General features: G+C 38.3%; 1 protein-coding gene across 3 annotated transcripts; it reads left to right on the forward strand.

Annotated features, from left to right (window-relative positions):
• Positions 1-872: 872 nt before the first annotated feature.
• On the forward strand, positions 873-10,378 carry SIKE1 (suppressor of IKBKE 1). 3 transcript variants are annotated; one of them, XM_082833814.1, is made up of 5 exons: positions 873-1,083; positions 1,317-1,422; positions 2,345-2,487; positions 3,688-3,801; positions 5,686-10,378. In XM_082833814.1, the coding sequence occupies exons 1-5, from the start codon at positions 925-927 to the stop codon at positions 5,785-5,787; spliced, it is 624 nt and encodes a 207-aa protein (XP_082689940.1). In that variant the 5' UTR covers positions 873-924; the 3' UTR covers positions 5,788-10,378. The 3 variants fall into 3 exon arrangements, with proteins under 3 accessions (XP_082689940.1, XP_082689941.1, XP_082689942.1); XM_082833815.1 differs by lacking the exon at positions 5,686-10,378 and adding an exon at positions 5,613-5,685; XM_082833816.1 differs by lacking the exon at positions 5,686-10,378 and adding an exon at positions 5,329-5,411.
• The last annotated feature ends 7,554 nt before the right edge of the window (positions 10,379-17,932 follow it).

Below are 17,932 nucleotides of genomic sequence, written 5' to 3' on the forward strand. Positions count from 1 at the left end.
AAGAAATTGGGACCCTTGTGCACTGCTGGTGAAAATGTAAAATGGCACAGCCACTGTGGAAAACACTATGGTCATTCCTCAAAAATTTAAAAATAGAATTACCACATGCCCCAGCAATTCCACTTCTGGGTATACACTCGAAAAAATTGAAAAGAGGGATTCAAACAGATAGTTATACATGTGTTCATAACAGCATTATTCACATCAGCCTAAAGGTGGAAGCAACCCAAGGGTCCATCAATAGATGAATAGATGAACAGAACGTTGTGTGAAACTTGAGGACATTATGCCAAGTGAAATAAGCCATCACATTATATGATTACACTTGTATGGGGTAACTAAAGTAGTCAAACTCATAGAGACAGAAGGTAGAATAGTGGCTGCCTAGGGCTGGGAGGAAGGCAGAATAGGGGAAGTCTAATGGGTGCAGAGTTTCAGTTTTGCAAGATGAAAAGATTTTTGGAGATGAATGGTAGCGATGACTGCACAACAACCTGAAGTACTTACTACTATTGAATGGTTAAGATGATACATTTTATGCATATTTTACCAATATTAAAAAAATTTTAAAAAAAAAACGGTTACAATAACAATCCACATCAATCAAAACCAGTAGGGAAAGGAGAAACTCGGACTAGCCCAGCTTTAACACAACTCGACCACCAGGCTGTGGAAACAGGAAACCAAGGGCGGGGCAAGGGCAGGCTTCCAGGGCTGTGCCCTGGGCGAGACTCCAGGAAAGCCGCCGGGTGAAGCGGGTCACCGGCCGCCTAGGCTGCCACTGCGCAAGTGCATATCGCGGCTACCACCGAGGCGCCTTTTAAACGTACCCGGAAGTGACGTCTGTAAAGCTGAGACCGGCTCAGGGAGATCTGAACTCTTCGCACAGGTGAGCGGTTCTGTGACTGTCGTCCTGGGGCCGCTATGAGCTGCACCATCGAGAAGATTCTGACAGACGCTAAGACTCTACTGGAGAGGCTGCGGGAGCACGATGCAGCCGCCGAGTCGCTAGTGGATCAATCAGCGGCGCTGCACCGGCGGGTGGCCGCTATGCGGGAGGCGGGGACAGCGCTTCCGGACCAGGTCAGGCAGAGGGTAGGGGTCCGTGCCCTCGGGTTCCGGGCACTTGAGGGGTGGAGGGTGAGGTAGAGTGGGCACTCGGCCTGGAATTTTGTCCTGGTCCAAGAGGGCGGTGGTGAGAACGTTCTGCGGGGTCGGGGCTGAGGATGCTGCCCTGAAGCTCTGCCTCCTGCCTATTAAGTTGCATCTGCGGCTGTTCTCTTTAATGCGCGATTAGTCTGTCTCTGTTTGTCCAGTATCAAGAGGATGCCTCCGATATAAAGGACATGTCCAAATACAAACCTCACATTCTGCTGTCCCAAGAGAATACACAGATTAGAGACTTGCAGCAGGAAAACAGAGGTTGGTCAGGCCTTTTTGTGTAGTTATGATTTTTTCATATGCAGTAATATTTCATAAGTTCTTGCAAAACTGTTCACAAAAGCGCACATTCTGTATTTCCAAGTCAGAGAGGGGCACTGGTGGTTCAGTGGTAGAATTCTCGCCTCCCAAGTCAGTACTTTTAACAGGAAAGTTAGCCTGTGCTCGCCCAGTATCAGTAAAGTTTGTTACATTACCCTTTTCAAGGTCTTACTGATTTTTTATTTAAAGGCAGCTTATCAAAGAGGTGCTTAGCAGAGTTGAATTATTGCATGGCTTATTAGGTGTCCCAACATGGAGGCTTGCATAACAAGAGAATATCCTCAAGGACTTAAAATTTAATGTTTAAATATTAATTGAAATAAACATTAAAGCTAAGATTGAAGGTTTTTTTAGGTTCCTTGTGCAAGGTGGAAGAGGTAAATCGTATCCTCGGGTGTATATTCTTGGGCTTGATGAATACATTATTAATGATAGTAGTATGAATAGTTATTTGTATATCAGTTTACAGAGGGCTTTCACGTGTATCATGCCATTACATTCTCACATCTTCATTTTGAGGTAGACAAGCAAGGTTTTTATTATTACAAGGCAGATAAGCAATAGGCTCAGAGAGGTTAAATGATTTGCTTAAGAGTCGTAATCTAGTGACTCACAGAACTAAACTTAAACTCATGTCTTCTGAGGCCACATCCCATGTTGTTTCTACCAGATTATGCTGCCACTGCCTAGAAAGATATTTTTCACATAGACCATAACTGTTGAGTTCTGTGGACTTAAACACTAATTTACAACTTTGGATTCATAATGTTACATGAAGTGTCATAAAATTCCAACTGTTTGAGTTTGGCTTTAGGACGTACCTCTCAGACATCACTGCCAAGTTATTTTATTTTTTTGATAGAGCTATGGGTTTCCTTGGAGGAACACCAGGATGCTTTGGAACTCATCATGAGCAAATACCGGAAACAGATGTTACAATTAATGGTTGCTAAAAAAGCAGTGGATGCTGAACCAGTCCTGAAAGCTCACCAGTCTCACTCTGCAGTAAGAAACTTTGATGCATACATTCTAAATGAATTGAAATCTTGAAATTGTTTTAGATTGTGTGTTTGCTTTTGAAGAAAAGTAAGCTTGTTTTCCTTTCATGTTTATCACATTTGCTGTAGGTTTTACTATAGCTTTGTAAAGATATGAATAGAAAGAAGGGGGTAAAGGGCTGCTCAGGGCCTTTTATTTGAGTAAGGCTAAAGTTCCTCCCCCCTTCACCAAGATTTCTTTTCAAGATGTTAATGAATGCTTAGTTAGCTCTTCCACCAAACAGAATGCCAGTTAGTGTTGAAGGTGCTCAGTAAATACTTGGGTAGTTATTGTACATTTCACTGGTCTGTAAGCTCCTTGGTTGTAAGGAGCATGAATTCATCTTTTATCCCTAACATAGTACTTGGCACATAGCAGGGGGTCAGTAAACTTTTATTAAACTGAACTACATAGCATCATACTATGTTGTTAGGAGAGAGAAGTATGGTTTAAAAAAATAAAAGACATGGCATAGTTTCTATACTTTGGTTGCTTATGATTTAATTTGGGAGACTGAGTACTTGTTCTTAAGTTTGTAGAGTGCTTCAGAGTTGTCATTGTACATTCACAGGTACTATATCATTTAATCCTAGATTAATAGATTGACACCTCACTATTTACTGCAGTGGAATTTATGGAAGATAAGTTTCATCTTAGATCCCACTTGAAGCATTTTAATGACTTCAGTTAACTAAAGTCATAGGGCACAGGGATATTTTAAATATGTGAATGGCTTACATCTGGACAAGATAATAATCTGTGGTCCAGAGGAGAAAACTTGATCCTTGAAGGAGACAGAGTTTAGCTTTTATGAAAAACTTGCTAAGAGATATGTCCAATGATAGAATAAGATACTTTGGAATATGGTAAGCTTCCTGCCAATAAAAGTATTCAAATTTAAGTTAAACAGCCATTTAGAGATAGTGTCCAGTGTCCAATGGGTGGTTAGACTAGAACTGATCTTTTGAAAACAAATTATCTGTGAATATCACAAGATAACTTTATTATGGCTTTACCTCTGAGGACTTAGATTGTAGTGAAACTCCTTTGTAACCTCTGTACCACAGATTAAATGAACTTTTAACATCATAATGCACATGTTTTCATGAACTTCCTATCTGTAAAAAAGATGACTTTTTCACCTTTTTATTCTTAATATCCTCACAGGAAATTGAGAGTCAGATCGACAGAATCTGTGAAATGGGAGAAGTGATGAGGAAAGCAGTTCAAATGGATGATGATCAATTTTGTAAGATTCAGGAAAAACTAGCACAATTAGAGGTAAGATTGTTGATACTTTAGGTTCACAATATTTTACGGAGATTTCAGACTCTGGAAGATACGCCATCACTGTATTATCACTGTTAGGTACTGATGTTTCCTTTGTGGTCTGATTTAAAATTAAAATACATCCTCCATACCCTTTTCAAGAAAGGAAATGTAATCAGCAGCAAACAATGAAAATGCCAACTGTGTATTAGCTAGAAATTGAGATATCATATTGAGAGGGTAGAGAGAGTGGAAGGGACAGATTACATGTGAGCTAAGGTGCCTCATCTGCCATAAAAAGAACTCAAATAGGCAATGTCTAAACTTCATGATCAGGAAATAGCAGTACCGGGCATATTATGTAGAATTATGGAAGTAAATACCAAAAGAAATAGATAAAAATATTAAAAGTGGTTGCCTTTGGGAAACAAAGTCAAGGGACTGCAGTCTATTTTATAAGTCTTATAGTCTTGATTTTTTTTAAATTAATTTTTATTGGATAGTCTTGATTTTTTTTAAAAGCTATTTTCTGTAATATTTTGATTAAAAATGGGAGTAATTTACAAAGAAAGGCCTGGGGTGTTAGTGTGCCCATAAAATTGTTAAGGAAAAGCATTACAATAGATCAGCAGTCCCCAACTTTTTTGGCACCAGGGACTAGTTTCGTAGAAGACAATTTTTCCACAGACTGGGGGTGGGGATGGGGGGATGGTTCAGGCAGTAACGGGAGCGATAGGGAGCGGCAGATGAAGCTTCGCTTGCTCACCTGCCACTCACCTCCTGCTATGCGGCCCGGTTCCTAACAGGCCGTGGACCAGAAGCCATCAGAGGCCCGGGGGTTGGGGACCCCTGCAATAGATGATTTGAATGTTCCTTATTACAAGATGTTGTCATGGGCCCTTTGAGAAATACTAGAGAGAAAAAGACAGGGTCCCTGCTCAGAGTCTAATGAAAGGAATAAGACTAGTAGTATTTTGGTATGAAATGGTATATAAATGCTAGGAGAGAGATACAGAGTATTGAGGGAAGCACTTTATATGGTACAAGGTTTAATGACCATGGGCTCTAACTCTCAGTGAAACCTGAAAATGCTGTGGCTTCCCAGAATTTCCTGCAGAGAGAATAAGGATGAAGAGTGCAAACTGCCCTACCTGGAAATCAAAGGGAGTGGCAAGGTCCCAATTAGGAGCTAGGAGTTAGGTAAAATGATAGAATGATCTTGTCTACGCCGTCCCTAATTTATCTCACTTATGGAAACAGCCTAAGGAAATGTGGGACAAATTTTACTTAATATTTTAAGTGGAAAAAACAGGGGCATTGGATTGAGACCCCAGCAATACCACATCTAAGTTGTCTAAGTTTGGACAAGTTTTTGGACTTTTGTGGGCCAGTGTCCTCATCTCAAAGAGAACACGGATGTAGGCAATGGTACTTACCCTACCTATTGTGTGAGATAATAGATGTAAGACACGCGTGTGATACCTGGCTGTGTGCCCAGTGATTCTTTTCCCCCTTTCCTTCCTTTCTCCAAAACCGTAGGACGTCTAGGAGAGAAGATTGAGCAGAGTGAAATTATTATTAGGAATTTGAAAGATAGAAGAAACAATACTAAAACTTGTGGGAACTATAAAGAGTTTGACAAGCAGTGAATTCCTCAAGTGGAGAGGGACCTTGTTTTTTTCTGTGTAGTCCTAACACGTGGCATGTGGAAATTACTCAGTAAATGTTTTTTAAATGAATAAATAAGTAGAATTTTAGGAAATTCTCAGTTCTTTTGTTTCCTTAAAACTTTTAAAATTAAAATAATATGCTTTCTGTTTCAGGCCCAAAACAATGTGTTCTGATGCAATTTGACAGTCAAAATACCTGAAATGACCATATACTTTTTTTTTCCAGCTTGAAAATAAGGAACTTCGAGAATTATTGTCCATCAGTAGTGAGTCTCTTCGGGTCAGGAAGGAAAACTCAATGGACGCTGCTCCCCAAGCTATCAAATAATTCAACTTCTGAATGACGGCTAGAGATTGTTTATCGAGGAAGGAAGTTATTATCTCTCTATTCGAGTATTGTCCATTCAGTGTCTTGCCTCAGACTTGATTTAACGTTGATTAAATGTATCAAGTGGCAGTTTAGAATTCGCAGTCAAAAGTGGCTGTCCACGAAACAGTTTTGGGGTATGTTAGTGAAAATACTCACTAAAATACACTGAGTTTCACCATTCCTTTCTCTAAGAGACTACTTTTAATTTTCATTTCTGGGACCTCAATTTATATGAACTGTTTTCAGTTCATTTTTGTTCTTTCATATCTCTGAAACTTAGAGCATTTTATTATAAACCAGCAATTTTATTTTATATAGGATTATAAATTGCAATTCTTAAAAATTTTAAAAAGAGATTAGCTTTTTCAATATATTTGGCATAAACCTGGATTTGTTTCCATTTGAGAAAAATAATACAATTCCACAGAAGTAGATTGGCAGATTCTCTAATTTGTAATGTCATTCACCTTTTTTGATGTTTTAAGTCTCTCTGGTGCTAAGAGTTGGCACTTTATGGCCTGGTGTCTTTACTCTTAATTTGAGAGAACCTATTGCTAGTCCCTGGGAAACATACTTGAAAATAAGTCAACTGTTTTTTTACTAGTGGTAGGATAATCATCGTATTGTTCAAAGAATGCTGAAAAATTTGTCCTGTGTGTGTTTACACACACATGTGCTCTTAGTTCAGATGCTAAAAGTAACTTTTATTTATTCTATTAGATGTTAGTAGTCAATTTTTCAATTTTGTCCTACTAGGAAATCTTCAGCTTGGGTAGTTTACCCAGTGTGAAGAAGATATAATTGGTTTATTCACATCATAGTTCTTAGGTACTACATTCTACAGTTTATATATAACTTTCATTTACAATTAAGAACCATCACTTACTTGGATGTCTTTCATAACTAGTACTAGTAGTTGGCTTTCTTTTTAGATCCATTTTTCACAGGAAGCAAAGTTGTATCACTTAATGAGAGTTTATTACATTCATAGAAGCTGTGTTGAGATTCAAATGCTAAGTGGTCAGCTAGGCCCACTCATCATTTCATTCCCCCATCTCAGTTTACTCACATTTCAAACTTATAAATTACTTCATGTAATACTATCAATTTAGGTTTGCCCCAAAATAATTGAAATAATGAATGCTAAACCTGTCAATATTTCCCAGTAACCGAAAGCACTATACTGCATGGGAGAGACACATCATTAGAAAGAGTTTTTTGTTAGTGCTTTGTGTGGTGTAACCTTTTTTTTGTACAGCCATAAAGAATTAACTCCAAATAAAACAACAGAATTTCTCCATGATATCCTAAGAGCATCTGATCCCAGTAATACCAAAGGACTTTGCCTAAAATGGTAGGCTGTAATGAATCGGTATATGTCATTTTTGAATTTGTCAAATTTCTATTCAGAATCCTGCGAACAATTTCCACCCGAAGTGTGGACATTTTTATCTCATTTCCTAAGAGTATGTAAACTTTTAGTCTAGCCATTTGCCTTGCAGTATATGTCCTAAGTGCCACTCTGTGTTCCACAGTTCCATTCAGGAGGCAGGTACCCTATACCATTGGTCAGCTGCCATGGCCAGTTTTCAGTGAAAATGATAAGGTAATCAAATGGCCCATTAAACTATAACATGGTGTCTGCTTTATGTTCCTTTAGAGTTGTTTGTAAAGTTCTTTACATCTCAGATATCAGGATAAATCTAAATGTTAACTTTTCCCCCTGGTAAATCAAAAGCTTGAAGCATGAGCCTCAAGAATTCTCAGCACCCTATATAATGTGAATTCTAGCTGGTGTTAATACTATGAAAATAGTGTGTAGTTAGAAAATTGAAGGGGAGAAGGAATGTTCTTGACTTTGGTCTGAATGGGTATGAAAGTTTATTTTGCAGTGGATGATGGAACTTGACTGATGTGCAAAATTTTAGTAAAAACTTATCTTTTCTAATAAAAATCTCATTTTGAGAATATCAGCTAATTTTATTCAGTAATGAGTCTAATTATAGGAAGTGCAAGGGTTTATTTTTCACTTATATAGCAACCTATCAGGTACACAGCGTTTTTCATAAATACTCTCTAATTATCACATTGTAGTTCAGATAACTATAAATAGTTGTTTCTGAAAGGTTTTAGAGGTTTCCTCATGGTTAGAAATCATAAGTTACATGATTACAAGTCAAAGTATAAAATTAAAACTGTTTGGAAGTATCTTGGAAAAATGCGTAAATATTATTGATACCTACCTTTATTACCTTATATTAATACCTTATGCATAATTTGATTCAAACATTGAAGATCTATTTCAGTGTTCCTCAAAATGTGGTTCACTGACCTACTACAATAGAAGTTTGGGGATGGAATCTAGGAATTTGTATTTTAATAATCATCCCAGATAACTTCTAAGGCACTAGTTTGAGACTGTCTAGTTTACTATGTTAGGCACTTGATTTGGAGTTATGAATTTTAAAAAGCAGGGGGGAGGCGTTGACAGTGTTTTTGAAGAAAAATCTGGTAGAAGAGGCAAACAATGTGATAAATCCAATATAAGGATGTATAGAGTACAGAGGAGGGACTATATACAACTTGAGAATCCAATAGAGACAAAATGAGTAGAACTAGAAAGCTTAGTGCTTTCTAGTTATTATATAATCTCCATTTCAACGGTACCTCATTTTACAGATACTCAGGCACGAGGAGGTTGTTATTCCAAACTGAAACCAAGATTCAAACCCAGACTTAAACATATTCTTAACCATTAAGTTAAGATTCCTTTAAATGCCAAATACTATTCAGAGTTCAAGTGGTTCTTGAGAGGAAAATCTATTTTATTAATGGTGCAAAAGATACACCACAGCCCATATATTAGAAAATTTCATGAATTTAATAAATGGAGTCTTAAGGAATGAGACATAATTGTCATCTGTTTTTTAGAGTGGTGTAGCTGAGAGTATGTGCGTGCAACTGAAAAGAGCAATGCTTAGAGCTTCCCTGGTGGCGCAGTAGTTGAGAGTCCGCCTGCCAATGCAGGGGACACAGGTTCGTGCCCCGGTCCGGGAAGATCCCACATGCCGCGGAGCGGCTAGGCTCGTGAGCCATGGCCGCTGAGCCTGCACATCCGGAGCCTGTGCTCCACAATGGAAGAGGCCACAACAGTGAGAGGCCCACGTACCACAAAAAAAAAAAAAAAAAAAGAACAATGCTTAATCAGTGCTTAACAATCCTTACTGTTGATACATACAGGAAAAGGTGCAGTTCTGTCTTTCAAATCTGTCTCCTTAGCATGTTGTTTTTCAGCCTTCACGCAATTTTCTTGTTGCAAGAAGGTTGCTGCTCTGCCAGAAGTCATGTCCATGTTTGAAGGCAGAAAAAAAAAGGGAAATGTCGTATGCCAGCTATATGTATTCTCTTTTATGAGGAAAAGCAATGCTTTCCCAGAAATCCAGACAGACTTCCCTTTGTCATTTGCCTGACCTGTTACATGGTCACTTCTAGTAGCAAAGGAGGCTGGGGACATAGCTGCCACAAATAAAATCAGTATTCTATTAGCAAAGAGGAAACAGTATTGGTAAAGCAGCTAACAATGTCTGACACAAGTCCTCTTACACTGAATAGATTTTAACAAGTGTAAGCATTAGCCAAAGGAGTGTGTTGGTGTTGAGTGGCCAAGGAATGGGCTGCAGAAGACATCTGACATTTCTTTTTAGGCTGCCCATTATCCTAACTCCTATACTATAGTTAGGGAACCCATCACCTAATGAGGCAGAGCCTTCCTCCGTCCTAAAAAATTTGAAAGTGTCAGATGTTTTCCCAGCCACTTTGCAGCCAGTGAAGATACCGCTGCCTTAAAAGTTAGTGATACAAAGAAGCAGGGAACTATGCTGAATTCTTTGAATAAAGGCAGTGACTACAACACTGGCTACTACATCCACCTCCACAGAAGGAGCAGCAAGTGGCTGTACTGACAACATTCAGTATCCAGTGTCAGCAAAGTCAATGGTGTAAGCTGCAGTGTCTCTGCCCCAGTGGACACAGTGGGGTCTTCACTGAAGCAATTATCTGAAGTGATTATAGAGGTTGTATAGCCTCTAATTCTGGTTTTCTGGCTATCCAGAGATCCTGAGGATTACCTGAGAATTATTAGCTTTTAATAAAATCACTTTTTGTTAAAATTAACCTGAATTGACTATAATTAAGAACGCTGACTGATAAAATAAGCATAGTTTAAAAAGCAACAATGCAAATATAAATTTTGTCAACACATTATGCATAATTTTGCCCTTATGTTTTAATGTAATTTTTGACATAAAAAGATGTGACATGCAAATTATCAAGCATAATAATTCATCACCTAATTTAAAAAATAGAACATTACCCATATGTTACATTTATTTATTTGTGCTCCTCTCCTGTCTCTACCCCTCTGCTCCCTCTTTTTAATAGTTTTAACACATGAGAAAAGACCTAAAATATGTGTATAACACTAAAGTGACATTTTTTAGTTTTGCTCCTTTTTGAGCTCTATGAAAGTGGTATTAGACTGTATAGTAGTCTATGGGGATTTGATTTTTTTCACTCTTCATTATGTTTCTAAGATTCATTGTGTTGTATATAGTTGTCATTCATTTTCATTGATGTACTAGATTTCATCATGTGACTACAGTATATTGTTAAGAGATACATACATATAAAATAATAAAATTATACATTTTTTAAAAAATCCTTGCTAATATCTGACTCCTAATTTTTAATTCTTCCTCCATCTACCTCATTGATATTAGACACGTTTCACTATAAGCAGTTGTATTTCGTATGCCACAGTTATTTCACTTGCAGTTGTCTCATGGCAACTTTCAAAGTGAATTAAGGACTATTATCCACTAATATTCATAGTGGAAAGCAGATGATGCTTTTTCTTTTGTCACTCTCCAAGAATGCCTAAGAGAAAGTGGAACCTTCAGAGCTTCAATGAACTACAATTCACTCAACATTTCGTCTAGCCTCCTAGAAATGGATTTCTGTATGTTATTGATCCTAAGATTCATTTTTATTTCATACTTTAATGTCTCTGAAATTGAGGTATGTCTTATACATGTAGGGGTTGTCATCTAGTTGATTCTAAGCATAAGAAAATTGGTTTGCATTCCTGGTGGTGTGACTGGATAAAGTCAAGTTCTTGATATTTCAGTCAACAAACTAAGGACAATTTGAGAAAGGAATGGGGGTTTAGCTGTTTTCTGTGAACTTTCCATTAGCACTTACTGTAAAATCAGGAGTGCCAGCATAAGAATTTGGAGTATGGCTGTATTCATTTTCTATTGCTATGTAACAAATCACCACAAATTTAGCAGTTTAAAGCAACACCTATTTAATATCTTACAGTTCTGTAAGTCACAGGTCCATGCAGGGCTCAGCTGGGTTTTCTCAGGATCTCACAAGGCTGAAGTCAAGGTATCATCCAAGGCTAGCATCTTGTCTAAGGCTCTGGGCCCTCTCCCATACTCACGTGGTTGTTGGCAAAATTCATTTCCTTGCAGGTGTAGAACTCACAGGAGATCATCTCTGACTTCCCTTGCGTTCTACCTCTAGACTCCCTTTTAAGAGCTCATCTGGGGACTTCCCTGGTGGTCCAATGGTTAAGACTCTGTGCTCCCAATGCAGGGGTCACAGGTTCGATCCCTGGTCGGGGAGCTAGGATCCCACATGCTGCCGGTATGGCCAAGATAAAGTCTCCAGCCACTGAGGGGGAAGAAAAAGAGAAAAAGAGAGAGACAGAGACAGAGACAGTGACAGAGAGACACACAGAGAGAGAGAGAGAGAGAGAGAGAGCTCACCTGATTAGGTTAGGCCCACACAGAATAAGCTCCCTCTTGATTAACCCAACTGATTAGATATCTTAATTATATCTGCAATGATCCCTTTTGTCATTGACGAGATATAAGTGATATCCTCTAAGATCTACAAGCCCAGCCCATGCTCAAGAGGAAGGAATTATACACAGCAAGTGTACCAGGTGATAGGAATCTTGGTGATCATCTTAAAATTCTGCCTACCACAGTGGCTTTTGGCAGCTTGGAATAAAATCCTGGAGACAACAATGAAACACTCAGGAAATTCTGCATTACCAGTATTCTTGGTGGCCCAAGAATACTTCTGTGTGGAAAAACCTGCACATCTATGAGACAAGAGATTTATTAGCAAGATCCACCAATGCATGCTAAAATAAGTGGACTAAAGTTCAGACAGAAAAAGGATATTTGCATAGTCTCTGTATCAGTTTCCCAGAGTTGCCATAACAAATTACCACAAACTGGATGGCTTAAAACAACAGAAATCTATTCTCTCACAGTTCTGGAGGCTGGAGGTCTGAAATCATGGTGTTGGCAGGTCGGTTCTTTCTGGAGGGTCTGAGGAAGAATGTGTTCCATGCCCCTTTTCTAGCTTCTGGCAATTCCTGGCATTCCTTGACTTCCATATGCATCATTGCAATCTCTGCCTTCTCAGTCTTCACATGGCGTTCTCCTTATATGTCTCTGTGTCCAAATTTCCCTCTTCTAAGGACACTGATTGTTGGATTAGGGTTTACCCTAGTCCAGTATGACCTCATTTCAACTTGATTATATCTGCAAAGATCCTATTTTCAAATAAGGCCACATTCTGAGGTTCTGGGTAGACATGAATTTTGACAGGACACTGTTCAATCAAGTATGGTCTCAAAGTATCTCCACCACAATATTTAATTATTATAAAGGGAAAAACAGTAATTTTACCATGAAGAATCCTGGCAGACAACACTGACCAATTGATTAGGTAAACATCACTAATAATACTTTTCAACATCATATAAGCCCTGATACAATGCAATGACAAGGATACATAACCTCTGTAACATTCTTCCAAATAATGCATAACCTCAATCTAATCAAGAGAAACATCAGACAAAACTGAATTAAGGGAGGTTTACAAAATAACTGACCAATATTTTCCAAAGCATCTAGGTCATGAAAGACAAGGAAAAGCTGAGGAACTGTCATAGGATAGAGGAAACTAAGGAGACATAGTATTAAATGTAGGATGGGATCCTGGATTTGATTCTAGGAGAGAAAATGGATATTAGAGAAAAAACTGGTGAAACTCGAATTAATTTTGTAGTTAATATTATTGGGTCAAGGTTGATTTCCTACTTTTGAAAATTGTTCTATGGTGAGGTAAGATTAACATAATAGAAAACTGGGTGAAGGGTTTATGGGAACTTTCTGTGCTGTATTTCTAATTCTTTTGTAAGCCTAAAATTATCTCAGAACAAATATGCATTCCCCTGATTACTAATGAGGCTGAGCATAATTTCAAATGTTTATTTGCCTATACAGAGATTTTTTTAATATAGACATTCAAGTCTTTCCTCCATTTTCCTTTTCTTTGATTTTTTTCTTATCGATATCGATTTTCTTATCGATTTTTTCTTTCTCTCATGTATTAATTTACTATACATTCATGATAATACATTGTCAGTTTTATATGTTGCAAATATATATTCTCCTAGTCTGTTGGTTTTTTATGGTGCCTCTTGATGTATGGCATTTTCAAAATATGTTCAGGGACTTCCCTGGTGGCGCAGTGGTTAAGAATCCGCCTGCCAGTGCAGGGGACAATGGTTCGAGTCTTGGTCTGGGAAGATCCCACATGCCACGGAGCAACTAAGCCCATGCACCACAACTACTGAGCCTGCGCTCTAGAACCCACGAGCCACAACTACTGAGCCTGCACACCTAGAGCCCATGCTCTGCAACAAGAGAAGCCACTGCAACGAGAAGCCCATGCACTGCAACGAAGAGCACCCCCCAATCGCCACAACTAGAGAAAGCCCGCACGCAGCAACAAAGACCCAACACAGCCATAAATAAATTTTATAAAAAATAAAAACATGTTCAAATTTATTACTAAAAAGAAAGAGATTCAGAAGAGTTGGACTAGTAAGGAAGTTTTAGGAATACCTCAACTAATTTACTTTGCTTTTTTTTTTGCTTTATATACACACAAGTGTGACATAATTTTAAAAAACTAGGTCTAAATTAGTTTAAAAGGGCCCTTTTAATAAATATAAAATTCTAAGTAATAAAAGTATTATGTCATAGTGTGTTGGTTTTTTTTTTTTTTGGCTGCGCCAGCACGGCTTGCAGAATCTTAGTTCCCCAACCAGTGATGGAACCCATGCCCCCTGCAATGGAAGCACGGACTCCTAACCACTGGATCGCCAAGGAACTCCCTATGTCACAGTGAAAATGGCAACATTTTCTTCTTGCTGGTACATAAATAATGATGTATCACACAGTCAATACTGTCTTAGATTTAATTAAATAAGTATAACTCATTCATTCAATGAACATTTATTAAGTACTTACTGTTATCTTAGCCACTATCCTAGGTTTAGAGGATACAATGATGAACCAGAGAACTGAAGCTTACATTATTGTTCAGGAAGTAGGGCAATGAAAAATTAAATTCATAAATGTGTTAATTTTGGATAACAATACATATTATAAAGACAATAAAACAAGCTAATATTGTTATGGAGAGCAATGGTAATAGTGAGTACTTTTACTTTAGAAAAGATCTTTGTGAGGTGGTAACATTTGGGCTGAAATCTGAGTGATAAGAAAGTGCCAAATATCTGATGATTTGGGGAAAGAGCATTCCAGGCAGAGGCAAGAGTAAAGGCAAGGATTCTGAAGTAGGAAAAAATTTGCAATGTTGGTGGCAGTGGATTGAAACACAGTGAACCAGGGGTTAGACTTAGCAGAGACTAGGTCATTTAGGGCCTTGTACTATAGATCATTGTAAAAGAGTTTGGACTTTATTCTAAATACAATTGGTTTTATTTTTAATTAAGTTTGAAATAGGTTTTGCTCCATGCTTCTCTCTGGCTGATTCCCAGAGCCAAAATGTTATGGTGATTACTTTTAGTGCAGCAGCTTAGCATGTCCACCTAATTCTTCCGTTCAGTGCAATGTTGACATTTTAAAGGGAAGCATTATAGGGCTCACCTGGCGGCGCAGTGGTTAAGAATCCACCTCCCATTGCAGGAGACATGGGTTCGAGCCCTGGTCTGGGAAGGTCCCACATGCCGCGGAGCAACTAAACCCGTGCGCCACAACTACTGAACCTGTGTTCTAGAGACCGTGAGCCACAACTACTGAGCCTGTGTGCCTACAGCCCATGCTCTGCGACAAGAGAAGCCACCGCAATGAGAAGCCTGCATACCACAATGAAGAGTAGCCCCCCACTCGCCACAACTACAGAAAAGCCCGCGTGCAACAACGAAGACCCAATGCAGCCAAAAATAAATAAATAAATTCATTTTTTTTAAAAAGGGAAGCATTATATAAAGCTTCTGCCTTATTTTTATTTAAATTCTAATATTTTATTACATAATTGTTATTCTTACATATTATTCTCATTTAAACAATCATTTTAACTGTTTGGGGGCTTCCTAATGAATAAAAAGTTTTGGATTGTGGGGTTCTAGGGTTAAATCTTATTTACATTCTTTTGGAAGTAATATTCTTTATGAAAGTTTTTGCTCTAACTTGTGTTTTCCTGTTCTGATATCTTGAATGTGGATTCCTTTACCACCCACTATTACCATAATTTTATAAAGGAAGTTCTCATTAACTTCCCTAACTAGGAAAGACATAATGTCAGAATAAAAACGGTGCTTAAAGACTTCCCTGGCGGTCCAATGGTTAGTATTCCGTGCTTCCACTGCAGGAAGCACAGGTTCGATCCCTGGTCCAGGAACTAAGATCCTGCATGCCATATGGCATGGCCAAAAAAAAGAAAAAAAAAAACAGTCCTTAAATCTTGAATCAATTTAGCCTTACTTAAAAGAAGTCTCTACTTTGATCTAATTTTTCTCATTTCACAGACAACTGACAAAAATCTCATCCATTGCTGCTCAAGAAAACCTTATAAATGCATAAAGGATGCTTACTTTTTTTAAAATTTATTTTATTTATTTTGGCTGCGTTGGGTCTTCGTTGCTGTGCACGGGCTTTCTCTAGTTGCAGCAAGTGGGGGCTACTCTTCCTTGCGGTATGCAGGCTTCTCACTGCGGTGGCTTCTCTCATGGAGCACGCGCTCTAGGAGCGTGGGCTTCAGTAGTTGTGGCTCGCGGGCTCTAGAGCACAGGCTCAGCAGTTGTGGTGCACGGGCTTAGTTGCTCCGCAGCATGTGGGATCTTCCCGGCCGAGGGCTCAAATCCGTGTCCCCTGCATTGGCAGGCGGATTCTTAACCACTGCGCCACCAGGGAAGCCCAGAATGCTTGCTTTTGATTCTCAAATAGACTCCAGAGAAATGTGCTTATTGATAATGGTAGAGGAAAAAAACCCCACAACTATAATCAATCTCATTGTCTATGTTTCTCGAAAGAAAAATTAGTATGATAACCAAAAATATATGCAACTTTTAAATTCTGATTATTATTCCTTAATGGAGTAAATATCTTCCCCAAATCCATGATTACCCTATTGTTATAGGAAATGGTTTCCCAAGTGACTTCATAAGCTTCTGCTTTAATTAACTTCAGTTTAAAAAATAAACATAAAAATATAACTACATTTTGGGGTATTTTTCATTTGACTTCAAAATTACTCTGAAAAAATATTATTGCCTTAAAATGTGATCTCCTAAGAATGAAACCTACACCTCTACCTAAAAATGAAACCTATGAGTGGTAATTGTAGAAAGACTAAATCATTTAAACTAGTGATTTAAATCAATGATTTAAGACAAAATCATTTAAACTAGTGAATTACTCCATCTTTTACTTTAATGCATTGGAAGCTAAAATGTATGCTTCTGGATTGATACACATTTGCATTTTGTGTTAAGTGTAATTCGATACTAATGGACCAAGGAGGAATTTAAAGGCAATTGAGACATAGAATGAGGATGATAAAACAGTTACATGGTTTAAGAAGGTCTTCAGAAGCTATGTATGATGGTAGAAATTGAGACTTTATTCTTATTAATAGGACTTGTATTTATAGAATTTAGTGAGACTATTACTTTTTACATTTCCCATTGCTGTGATATTTGAGAATGTGTGCTCTTAGACCTAATTCTACTTTTAGCCCAGCTTCACATGACCTTATTTCTAGTGCAAGAGCCCAGGGCAGTTTCTCTGTAACACTAGATTAGAATATCCAAACGAGATCTATTGCTGGGGAGGAGAAATCTTAATTTAAGATTTGGACAGAGGAAACAAAACAGCTAGGTTGACATATTTACATTCCATACTTCCCAACAGAACACTCCACTTTCTAACAACTTCTTACATTGTTGTTCAGTGCTATTCATTCAACAAGCTTTTGAGGGTTGTCTATGCCAGGCACTGTCAGGAAAGAGCGATGCAAAGATGAATGTCACAGGCCCTGTCCTAAAGAAACACTAGCTAGTATAAACTAATAATTACAATAGAGTGAGCTATGAAAGCGCTGAAAATGAAGCAAATATCTGTGCCTGGGAAAGCGTGGGAAGGCATCAAAAAGAAGAGGCAGCTTGGAGGTGGTATGGGATTAGACCAATAGCAACAAAGGTGGAAAGAAAAATCTTTGAACATCAGAAAATACTACCTCCTCTTATAATTCAAGATGATTTGCTCAGAAATGAGCTGTGCACCTTTCCTTCATTGCAGTTATTTCAATGTGTATGTTCAGATTTTGGTTTTGTGATTATTGAATGATGCTAGACTGAAAGTTCCTTGAGGACAGAACCATGACCGTTTATCTTTACTATAGTACACACCCCAGTGACGACGCATACAAGATGCCAGACAAATAAATGTTGAAGGGGAAAATAAAGTGGTGGGAGAGTTCTCAGGAGCGTTGACTGGTCATTTTTTATCCAATATTGTCAAGTGAGAGAGCCACAGAATCTGTGAAAGAGCATTCCTCTCACCAGAGGGGACTGCTCTATCGTTTGGCAAGGTATAATTCATTGAACTTTTCTGGGGCCAGAATTAACCATTTTCCTCCTTCCCTCTTTCCCTGTGGGATGAGTCATCCATTTGCCCTGATTTCAACCTTTTGGTTACTGATTCACCCC

This window comes from Leucopleurus acutus (assembly GCF_964270905.1).
Source record: "Leucopleurus acutus genome assembly, chromosome: 2".
Classification (NCBI taxonomy): domain Eukaryota; kingdom Metazoa; phylum Chordata; class Mammalia; order Artiodactyla; family Delphinidae; genus Leucopleurus; species Leucopleurus acutus.

Excerpts from the sequence above, each read along its gene's own strand:
- SIKE1 (XM_082833814.1), top strand. The coding sequence starts at position 925 with ATGAGCTGCACCATCGAGAAGATTCTGACAGACGCTAAGACTCTACTG. Across the intron at positions 1,084-1,316 it reads GGACAGCGCTTCCGGACCAG|TATCAAGAGGATGCCTCCGA; the intron begins GTCAGGCAGAGG and ends CTGTTTGTCCAG. Across the intron at positions 3,802-5,685 it reads AAAAACTAGCACAATTAGAG|CTTGAAAATAAGGAACTTCG; the intron begins GTAAGATTGTTG and ends TTTTTTTTCCAG.